Source organism: Oncorhynchus kisutch, linkage group LG1, assembly GCF_002021735.2.
Source record: "Oncorhynchus kisutch isolate 150728-3 linkage group LG1, Okis_V2, whole genome shotgun sequence".
NCBI lineage: Eukaryota > Metazoa > Chordata > Actinopteri > Salmoniformes > Salmonidae > Oncorhynchus > Oncorhynchus kisutch.
In genome coordinates, this window is record NC_034174.2 from 62,348,786 (window position 1) to 62,360,185 (window position 11,400).

Below are 11,400 nucleotides of genomic sequence, written 5' to 3' on the forward strand. Positions count from 1 at the left end.
GCAAATCACAGAGCTAGGCTTCATCTTACAACTAGGCCCAAAGAGGGCCTAACTGTTACTTCCTATCAAAGATCTCACCCCTGTCCTCTCTTTTTTTGCCACAAAAACTTCTATGATTCCTTTTGTGAGAAAGACGGGAGCGTTCTTTCGCGTTCGTGTGTGTAAGTGTAAGACAATTGTGTAAGGGCCACTCAAGCGCACACTGCACATACAGCACTTAGATATTCCAGGAAGGAAAATAATGAGTCACTTAGTGAAAATCAAATCAGCCAAACGTCTGGTGAGCAAACTTGAGGCACTGCCACTGGTTAATGTACTTCATGAGTAACAGTTTCTGAGAAAAATTCACCTGTTCAAACAACTAAATTTGACATTTTATCAGGAGCTTCAAGGGGGCGTAATTATTATTTCTTCATTTTGAATTGAACCTTTATTTAACTGGGCAAGTCAGTTAAGAACAAATTCTTATTTAGAATGACGGCTTACATCGGCCAAACCCGGACGACGGTGGGCCAATTGTGCGCCGCCCTATGGGACTCCCAATCACAGCCGGTTGTGATACAGCCTGGATTTGAACCAGGCTGTCTGTAGTGACGCCTCAAGCACTGAGATGCAGTGCCTTAGACCGCTGCCCCACTCAGGAGCCCCAGGAGTGCATGTGGTGTGTAATGTCAACACTCTGAGCCCAAGTCAATGAAACCTGGTTTAAAGGGAGTCCAAAATCAAATGTTCTGTAAGTACGTTTATATGAAGTGGCAGAAGGGATTTTTTAAAATGTATTAAAACGTTAAACATGGTCAGAAATTTGATAAGGGAAATTATGTTTTCTTTGAGGCTATTTGGTTACCACGTTTAAATGATCGAGGCCCCAAATACAACACCGGTAAAGAGCTATTTTTGGGTGTAGTGTCATGAATTAGTCCCTTTAAACCTGACTTCAATCAAGCTCAGCAAAATGCCCAGCTCTCACATTCCTCCTGGCACCCCAAGACTGAAGTTAATGGGGGTCGCCTGGAAGGCGCTAGAATTGAAAACGTTTATTATTATTTGTATTTTTTTCCATCCTTGGGAAACTTCCACCCGTATGGGTTCGTTTGAACCGAACCACTGGCTATCCCACTAAGTACGGCCCCCAGTCATCTGAATCATTAGATTAGGCTTAGGCACGGCCCGACAAAGAGATTCCCCATCGCCGTTTGTTTCAAGGAGAGGCCCTGCTTTAGCTCACAGATAGCTGGAAGAGCCACTTGGAGGTAGTGCTTCCATGTCAGGGTATCCTTCATGATACACACTGTGTTTTTGTTCTGATACACTGAACTCTTGTACTATATATTGAAATGCACTGTATTTGAACTGAAACACTGTGGTATGTGTGAAGGATGTTTACGTGAAAAACATTGCATCTCATACATACTACATTTGAGTGTACTAAACTTCTACTTCCATATCAACAAAGTTACTACAAAGTTACAACACCCAAAACCACACAAGTGAATCATTGTTTCAATCGTGAACCGTCCTCAGCTCCTCGTGATTGAATAACAAGTGGGGGAATATTCATGACGGGAAGGCCCCAGATTTGATTTTTAAGTAGCGGAGGAAGGAGCCATTTTGTGTGAGAAGAAGGAGTCCCGTCCCGGACATGTCAGGGGCTGTTGACAGTCTGCTCTTGGGATTAGCGAGACTGAGGCGCACGGCGATCCTTAATCCCCCACTGTATCGTAATCTATTTACCCGCCATGCTAAGGGGATTTCCATATGAAAATATACACAAGGAGTCTATATACTGGAAGTGGCAAAGTGCACAATATCAGAAGCTATGATTTGGCTTTTTTTTTCACCCCTCTGTGGCGTTCCGTTGATGCAGAAGCACTGCTGTTGTGTTGTTTTGTGTGTTGGTGTTTCACAGGGTTGTGACTGAGGAAGATGTGGTCGGATGGAAAGGAGCCCTCCATTTTGTATTTCCTCTTAGATAAACATATTAAGAGCATGTTGGAGGGTCTTTTAGAGGTTCGTCAGCCTTAGGGTATGACGGAGGTTTGACAAGGTGGTGGAGAGAAAGCAAAAGAAAATGGTTAAATAACATTTGCGGGGTTTGTACATTTACACGACAGACCTCATCACTTCAATATGATTCTCTGAAGACAATTCAATGCACTTCAAATCTTAGCAAATCAACTCCAACCAAACTGCTTCTGAACATTCTCCTACCTAGTTACATCACAGTTACAACAACACGCTGGCAATTATCTGTAGCCAAGGGAGGATCAAGTCAAATCAGATTGGAAAACATCGAGGTATAGCTGTTAGCCTTTCAGACAGAGATTCACAGATATATTTTATTCATATACTCATTCATAGATTTGATTATGGCTTTGAGTATAGCTGTTGTTTAGAGGCCCACAATCAGATGGCATGAGTGAAGCCTCCTGTACTGCACCTGATTGTAATTGCTACAGCATTTATCAGACCTGGGTTCAAATCCCTCAAATACTTGAGCTGTGCTTGAGCTTGTCTGGCACAAAGGACCCAATGGAATATTCCAAAACCTCAAACCTCACCCATCTGGGACTCCAGGCAGGTTCAAGCAAATGCTCAAAGTATTTGGAAGATGTTGAAAGATTTCAAATACTATTTGAGCCCTGGATGGGCCTGTATCCAGCCATCTCTCTGCGGATCTTCCTTCCTTCAAACTCAGCCGGCCCTCCACATGCAAACTTTAGACGACTGTCACGGTTCAGCTGGCGGACAGACGCCTCGTCTACGAGCACCCAGGTCACCGGGAGGTTCCAAGGCAATCAAGGAAGTAGCTCCGTTCGCTGTTGGCTGCCACATCCTCTGTGAATTATTTAGACCGAGGTTGAGTTAGGCCGCCAAGGTCAGAGTGTCACCTGGTCCTAGTTGAGATAGGACTCAAGAGTGTCTACTTGAGGGGTTACTGAGGGTAAGAACCAGGTGAGGATGGGGATATCCCCTTTAAAGCAATGTCAACTGAATTGACCCACGTTTATAACCGCTTTCTGTACTTAGCTGTTTTTGGTTGTGTGAAAGGACAGGCCGCTTGATATGTATTACAAATGTAGATTGATTGTAGATCCATGTAGATTCCCCAAGTCATGACGGCAGGAATAGTCAGAGTTTAGATGGCGACTTAAATTCTAATCATGAGCAGCGAAGTATTCTGAAAGTCGCACGTTTTAGTATACCATCAAAGCCAGCGTTAGTGTTTATCAAACGGGGATAATCTAACAGGACAACGTGAGTCTAGGAGGACAAGAGAGCACACTGTCCCCACGCTGTCCCCACACTGTCCCCACGCTGTCCCTACATTGTCCCCACACTGTGTTGTCAAAGTTTCCACATCTGAACAATACTGCCCACATCCATAGGAGCAGTTGGCTGCTGTAGAGATGGGACATCAGAACAGGTGTTTGGGATAGGGACGGCTCAGAAAAATGAATTGCCATGATTCCTTGAACATGGCCTGGAGATTAGTTCTTCCTTGTTGGATGCAAATGTAGTAAATTCAGGCCTGTTTTTATGGGGGGGGGGGATTGGTGGCGGCATACTGGCACTGCCCAGCGGGAGACAGCCAGGCAAACACACGTCATGTCGGCTACTCCTCCTGGTCGCCATGTTTACCCAAACCTGTTTGTCCAGCTGGTCGACTGTGGCTTGGAACACCGCAAGAGCAGGGATTTCTGTTAATTAAAATCGTGATTTGTCCTCTTTTTGTGTCTTGGATCAACAAAATGATCCATTACTGTCAACATGCAAAGATAAATGCTCAGCATGCCAGGATACATGTTTGCTAATCTGAATATGTTTTGATTGAACCTATGTGAAGTTTACTCATTGAGCTGGTGGCCAAGGAGAATGCATCTTTGGGCCACTGGAGGGATTGTGTTAGGAATTTCCTGCGTTGTGTTGGAAGTGGAAATGCAAAGAAGCTTTTCTAAGTATAGGAATATTACAATTTGCACCACATATACACATTCATAGTTTTGCACCACACCCACACACACACACACACTCATTTTACTATCCTTGTGGGGATCTTGTGAAAATCCTATTTTCCTTAACCCCTAACCCCAAACCCTTAACCATAACTCCTAAACCTATTTTTTTTAATGTCCCCCAAAATGTTCCGTGTTTTATTATCCCTTGTGAGGACTTCTGGTCCTCACGAGGATAGTAAAACCAAACACACACACACACACATATGACAGTCCCTCACATTAAATCACAGAGACCAAAATAAACATGAACATAATTTTGGGTGTTATTAAACACTTCTGAGAATACATAATGGAGGTTGACGTCTTAGTGTGGGTTATAATTACAGATCTCTTGGGAAATACACCAAATTTCCACTCCTCAAAACAAATCAATGCAAAACCTGAAAGTTATTATGCATTTTGTGATGAAGGATCACTACAAATATGTGACTTTATGTAACACAAATGATAAGAACCGATAGCCTATTGCAATTGTCATTCGTAGGCCCATTTCGTTCCCATTTGAGGCCGCACTTCAATTTAAAAAGACAAACTTGTTAATGAATACCCTATATCAATGAAGTAGGCCTATTATAAAATGGGATAATCTAAGGGCATGATTTTGGTTGTTTTATTTTGTGTTCACCGAATGTTAAGTCAAAATAACATACCTGTCGGTCTTCGATTTGACATGAATGGAGACGGGTTGAACAGGAGGTAAGAATGTGTGTGTTTGTAATAAAAATGTGTTGTGCTACTTTGTCTCATCAACATTCATATAAAAATGACAACTTCTCTCAGGGGGATAATGAAAATATATCATAGTTAGGGCCCTGTGTTTCGCGTGATCATATAACATAGCAAGATGTTATCCTGCATTTTAAGCTTGATGCAGAAATGAGAAATCCGCCCAAAATGTAAGCAATTGTTTAAGGATGGTGCTGGAATATCTGACATGAAAAGAGGATAGTTTGATGACAAAGGCTATAAATACACGTTCAAATCAAGGCACGTCACATGACAGCACAAAACACAGAGCCCTAATCATAATGGTAATAGTGGCACATGGATAAAGAAATTAAACCATCTTTAGGCCAAGTCCATTATTAGCCTTTGAATTTAGAATTTAAAATTGCATATGTTTACAATATACTACTCTTAATAAAGATCCTTAATAAAGTTCTGAGGGCCGTCCAAGTATTTAAATGAATGTAATCTAAACCTGCCAACAAAAGCACCACTAGGCACCACGACATTCAGATAAGAACACTCTTTATATTGGAAAAACCAACCATGTTTTTAACTAATCTTTATTATAAAGACACGAATGTACATTTTTTATTTCATTGGAATACTGACATTGCGTGTCTAATTCACATTTTCTTCGTAAAGAACAATAGCAAAATCTTTGACCTTATAAACAAGTGCTGCAATTAAACTTCCAAAATACAACACTACAGTCCGGACAATGAACAATATTCAAGTTGGAATTAACATAACATTGAATATCAGCAAACTGAAAACAATAGCAGCATCTTAATTTCTCATTTTAAATGGTCTCTAATGGGTAGGCCTATATCAAATACATGAGCATAAAATATCATATTTTTCCATAAAACAAATTTTGTGACAAAGTTTCGCCCTCAATTGCTCGTTCTTGGGAATATTTATGGCAAATCCATAACACAGAGCTCTTGCTCCATCCTGAAAAAAAACTATTCTAACTCAAAGGGATAAACTACATACTTTGAACTTGTTGGAGGGCAGTTTTCAGAGTTCATGTGTAGAAAAATATTCCTTGATGTCCCAAAGTATGGGTAAGTGGATCCAATTCAAGCTTGTTGATTCATAAAATGGTCAAAGAAGAAGCCACCTGGACAGGCTTTTTCATCTGTGCGTTACTTGAATTTTCCAATCATTAACTTAAAAAAGGCTTGATAATTGTCTCTACTATTAGTTAACTTCTTAATGCTTTGAAGAAAATAGCTCTTCAACAAAAAAACTAAACAAAAATACTTATTTGAAAGGGGGAAAAAAAGTCACAAGACTTGGAACCGCCAAGAGGAGGCCTGGTCTTTGTAGTCCAAGCAGTCAGTGGTGTTGAAGTTGAGCTTCCATGAAGAGGCTGCGGCCGCGGCCGTTTGTTCTTTGTAATCCAGACAGTCTGAGGAGTTGAAGGCCAGGCCGGCCCCGCTGTAGGCCTGGTGGTGGTGGGGGTGGTGATGGTGGTGGTGCCCTGAGGTCTGCCCTATATGGTGGTGCGGGTGGCCAGACATGGAGGAGCCCGTCATGGGGCTGAGCTGGTGCGGATGGTGGGGGTGGTGGTGAGAGTGCATGGGGGCCAGGTACGAGCTGCATTCCACCCCTCCGAAGTAGGAGCCCGTTGACGCCGGGGCGGGGTAGCCCTGCCCATAGGACGCCGCTGTCTGGCTGTAGGACACCGGGTAGGAGGACGTGCCTCCAGTACCTGACACAGACCTCTGCATGCAGGAGGCACTGGTTGGGGGGGCGGGGTCGGGGACAGGGGGTGGTGCGGGGGCCGGGGAGATGGGCGCAGGGCTCCAGATAGAGGACACTGGGGCAGTGACGGAGGTAGAAGTGCTGCTCAGGCCTTGGCCTCCATGGCCGGAGGGATGAGAGCCACCGGACGAGGCAGAGGAAGAGGAAGAGGAGCCGGTGCTGGACACTGCCGGAGGGGTGAACTGACCACTGCTCTCTGAGCCTGTGCTCTCCCTGGTTGGAGAGGACTTCTTCTTGGCAGGCCGGACTTTAGCATTGTTTCCACTCTGGGCCTGCTGACGGCACTTGGCTCTCCTGTTCTTGAACCATACCTGCACAACAAGAGGCAAATGGTCAACTTTAAAATGCTGTCTGTCATCCGGCCAAACACATTTGCAAAACATTGATTGAGTAAGCAGTTGTCAAACTGGTCATGCCAACTTGCGACAAACTGAATAACTATTTCCATTTGATAATATTGAATGCTTTGTAATTTGTACAATTAGGTCAACAAAACAACATTATTCTTTATTCACTGATTCTCCTATCCCATTTTAGGCATTGCAAACACTTGGGAATGGCATGAAACTGTTGTGCAGTCAGTGTTTGACTTGCAGGCTACCTCTGCACAGGCTTGGCTGCCTACCCTGCATACCGTGCACATTTCTCTGCTAAATCAGTGAAACTCTAGAGGAAGCTGCCATAATTGCAGTAAGCCTGTGAGAGGGGTACAAAAGCTGGTTACATAAAGGCTCTCACACCCATTTCAAAAGGGGGCTCATCAATTCTTAAGACGGCCCTTATGTGAGAGCTGCACATAAATGATATTTTAAAACATGGAATTGTATGTATTTGTTGAACTATCATAACCAGTTATGATAACAGATGATGCATATTGTTTATTCGTGTCTTATACAATTGCAGCTAAGAGCTGAATTGCAGTGTAGGCTACTTAACATTTAGCCCACATAAATACTCAACTGTGTTGAAACTCATTAAAATCCTAAATAAAAGGTAAAGTATTGATTGAAAGGTGCAGTAATAGGCCCTGTCCGGATCGTTGCAGTTTTGCACTGCAAGTTCAGAAAGTTCCCACAAATGGCCCACAAGTTCACACAAACAAGTGTAGACAGTAGTAACTAAATAATTGGAATTCTGTACAAACTTGGACTCTAGACTCAGGCAAATTGATTTTCAGTGCGACTTCTTCCCGCATGAAAATGTCTGGGTAGCGCGTCTTGCCGAAAAGGGACTCCAGAATGTCCAGCTGAGTGCGAGTAAAAGTTGTCCTCTCTCTCCGCTGTTTCCTCGGATGCGCTGAAATGGAATAGAAACCTGTCAATGGAAACTCTTCGAAGCCATTTCGATCTGATAATAAAACGAAATGAAAAAAACATTGTTCACCAAAACAAACGAGGTTCAATATAAGTATTCAAAGCTTCCATCTCATATATTTCAGAAATAGCTTCAAAGTTAAGTGTTTCTTCAAAACGAAATAACTTGTGAATGTTATATATATATATATATAACAGGTTTAAATCAGACAATATTCTGCACTACAATAGGCCTTCACTGTAATCACACTAGGTCTAACAGTTACTTAGTCACGTAACATGTGGAAACGGAAAATAGTGCGAAGGGATGAATCTTGTTATTAAATCATACCATCCTATAAATTGACACCAACTTGTGTTTAATTATGCGTTTTCGTGCATTTGGAAGTGTGATAATGCACATGGAATGTTTTGCCGGAGAGCCGTGTGTGCTACCCGTTCCTATATTTTTCTATATTGAGCAAGAGACAACTATCCAATATAACGTCACAGGTGATTCGGATTTGGCACAGTTAATGTGAAGTGTTTGGGGGGCGTTTTACCTGGATACCCCACTGATGGGTGCAGTAGGTCCATGGCCGTACCGCTGAGCCCCATTCCGTTCATGCCGTACGGGGCCTGTTTGAGGTATGACATCATGCTAGAAACGGAAACGGGGAAACCAAAGTCCGTGCGGAAATGTTCGTTTCCCCCGATGTTGCAGTCCCTTGATGAAATCCTGCAATGGAAAACGCATTGTGAGTAGAATGTGAAAATATATATTTCTGTTGGTTACTCATTTATATTTAGTAGCCTACAAAGAGCAAATCAGCAAACTACATTTGATTTTAATAATTAAAATGGCCCTATATTCAAATTATGGTTAATTCAATTGGAACTAACCTGAGACAATATCAAAGCCAAATTATATTTCCAATTTCAAAACGTTGCTAAATTCCAGTAGCCTATATGACTTTTTGATTGAGACTTCCAACTTTCACCCGAGTCGTATCAAAAGGGAATCAAAAAGCCGATTCCCTCTCCAAAAATACAAAGATTAGCCGTTTACAAAGGTTTCAAACAAAGTATGACATGACGCGTTAACGTGGCTAAACGATATCCAATTATAAACTCAGGTTGCAGTCATCCATCACTACAGTAAAGAAATAATTACGGATGAAATCTGTCGCCAGTCGTGTATTAATTCCATTTGACGCATGACTCCTTATGGCCAACCTCTAAACCCTTGTTTTGATAAATGCATCCACTGTTAAAAACATTACATTCGCGATTACGCACATTTTTGGTGCATAGAGAGGCCTGCGAGATAAGATTAATGACTTTGATCAATAAAATAAAGCGTGCATTTGGACCCAGATAACAGCCTGCATAAATTATAGATGCACGCATAAACTACACATACACTGCCTTATAATCCATTTCACTGTTAATGTAAGCCATTTTATGACATAATCAGCACAACTCTAGACTATTTCCTACGTAGTTTGTTTAGGCCTATAGGCTATACAGGGCCGACATGCTACGCCTGCGTAAAATAACAAATTGTCCAAAGTTTCATGTTGAAATGAAAATGGTTGTCAAATTATTGCATGCCATTATATTTGACAAATAAATATTCTAGGCCTATATAATATCCACATCTTCTGGGGTGTGTTCTACACAACTGCCTAATGGAACATTATGTTTCAGCAGAGACCAGATGTCACATATTACATATTATCAAATGGCTTGTTTTTTGTAACTTAGATTTTTTTAAATGTTTAAATACATTAAATAACACTAATGCATTTTAATCGTGGTTATCATTGTTATTACATGGTTATACCCTGCTAATAAGATGTGTATCCGATTGAAATTTAAATTGAAATATGCAAATCTAGATTTCAAATCAAAGAAACAGACGTGATGGCATATATGATATCATATGTAGATGCGTTTCAGTAATTGGACGGGGTGCTTTAATGTAACGGTTGAAACAAATAGGTTTGTTTTTTTAACTTCATTGACTGGCTACAATGTATTTGGCCTCTAAATAGACCTACTTGGGTCCATGCTGTGGACACGGACCAGCTGATGGATTTGTATTGAGGCGTAAATACTTCACTGTATTTCCATAACCGCAGGAAGGAGTTTAAGCAAATGTAAATGCCGAAAAACTCTGTGCAAATGAACTCTATTGCGATTCAGATGAGAGCCCCAGGGACACCATTATAAGAAAAGGTCTTATGCGCAAAATTAATTAACAACACCTCAAAGATATACATTCCATGTGTCTTGTCAGGCCTCCGAGTTTTTCCATTCAAATAATAAGTGCACAACCAACCCAGAAGTAGCATTTAGGATATTAATTTACTATAAAAACTGAATTTCCAATGGGGAGTTTACTGTCACGTAATTCTTGATAGCTTCCCCTGACGAGCGTAATTGTTTACAACGACCATTTACAATGACCATTTTCAATGAGCGCACAACAGTTTCCACCGCAAGTTGCACCTAAATACAAACTTCGTAGTCTTATCAAATACAAATACATCGTTTATAAAATAATAGGAATAGATTACAGTAACCCCAATAGTATAAATAATTCAATCAAAATGACGAATAACAACCCAGAAGGAAGTAGCCTAAACGGACTACATAGGCCTATATAAGACAACGAAAACTTTGCATTTACCACTCACCTTGCGTTTGGGATCCTGTTTTCTTATTTGCTTTATTTGTAGTCAAACCAAGAAGATACCGTACATCAAGAATATCCACATGGAGGAAATGTTCTTGAAAGCGAGACAAACATAAGAAGCTGCGCACACAAATGGATGAGAAATACGCAAACTGTAAATAAGGAGTTTACATCAACCAACGCAGTTTTCCAATTTGAACCCCAGTTGTGTGTTTCAGAGGAAAATGTCACAATTGGAAAAAATATTATAAAAATCAAATCAATCGCATTATCTTGTGCGTCTTGCACTGTGGTAAGGTGATTGCCAATGTTGACCGATGGAGATTGATCACCTTCTGCCTACCCTGCCCTTCTATGAACGTAAAACACATGCAGAACGGCCCACCTCGTCCAATCCAAGCGCCCGTGCGCCCTTACAGGCGACAGAGGTAACCAGTCAATTGCGAGGATTGCAAGAAAACCCCTCCCCTTCAAATCCTTAAATAAATCTATACCACGTGAGAGCCCACAATTGGAAAAAGTTATACTTAATTTTTTTTAAAGCATTACATTGAATGCTGTACTTAGGTGTAGGCCTACGTTGTTCTTAATTTCATTTGCATCTAGTAGATTTAGCGTTTGCATAAAAACAAAATATGTAGGCTACCGTAAAAGGTCCATTTAAGCAGGTCTCAATGTTTATTTCGCTCATGAAACGTACTAACTCTTGAGAGAATCTTTAAACGCGTGAATGAACAATTTTCTCATCAAAAGCGATGACGTAAAGTGGGTTGGGAACTAGGCCTACATGAAAAAATGGCAACTAAGAAAATAAATTAGATTACCTAAAACAAAATGTAATGCCTTAAAACCGAATATAGCTTTAGTGTAACCTATGTGATTGATTCAA

At 41.2% G+C, this 11,400-nt stretch overlaps 1 protein-coding gene across 1 annotated transcript; it reads right to left on the reverse strand.

Moving 5' to 3' along the window:
* Positions 1–5,290: 5,290 nt before the first annotated feature.
* LOC109889039 (homeobox protein OTX1 B) lies at positions 5,291–11,015 on the reverse strand. Its single transcript, XM_031829135.1, has 4 exons — positions 10,513–11,015; positions 8,374–8,549; positions 7,663–7,814; positions 5,291–6,829 (listed from the first exon to the last, which is right to left on the reverse strand). The coding sequence occupies exons 2-4, from the start codon at positions 8,468–8,470 to the stop codon at positions 6,038–6,040; spliced, it is 1,041 nt and encodes a 346-aa protein (XP_031684995.1). The 5' UTR covers positions 8,471–8,549; positions 10,513–11,015; the 3' UTR covers positions 5,291–6,037.
* Between the last annotated feature and the right edge of the window lie 385 nt (positions 11,016–11,400).

Excerpts from the sequence above, each read along its gene's own strand:
- LOC109889039 (XM_031829135.1), bottom strand. The coding sequence starts at position 8,470 with ATGATGTCATACCTCAAACAGGCCCCGTACGGCATGAACGGAATGGGG. Across the intron at positions 7,815-8,373 it reads CCCATCAGTGGGGTATCCAG|CGCATCCGAGGAAACAGCGG; the intron begins GTAAAACGCCCC and ends ATTCCATTTCAG. Across the intron at positions 6,830-7,662 it reads TGCCTGAGTCTAGAGTCCAA|GTATGGTTCAAGAACAGGAG; the intron begins GTTTGTACAGAA and ends CTTGTTGTGCAG.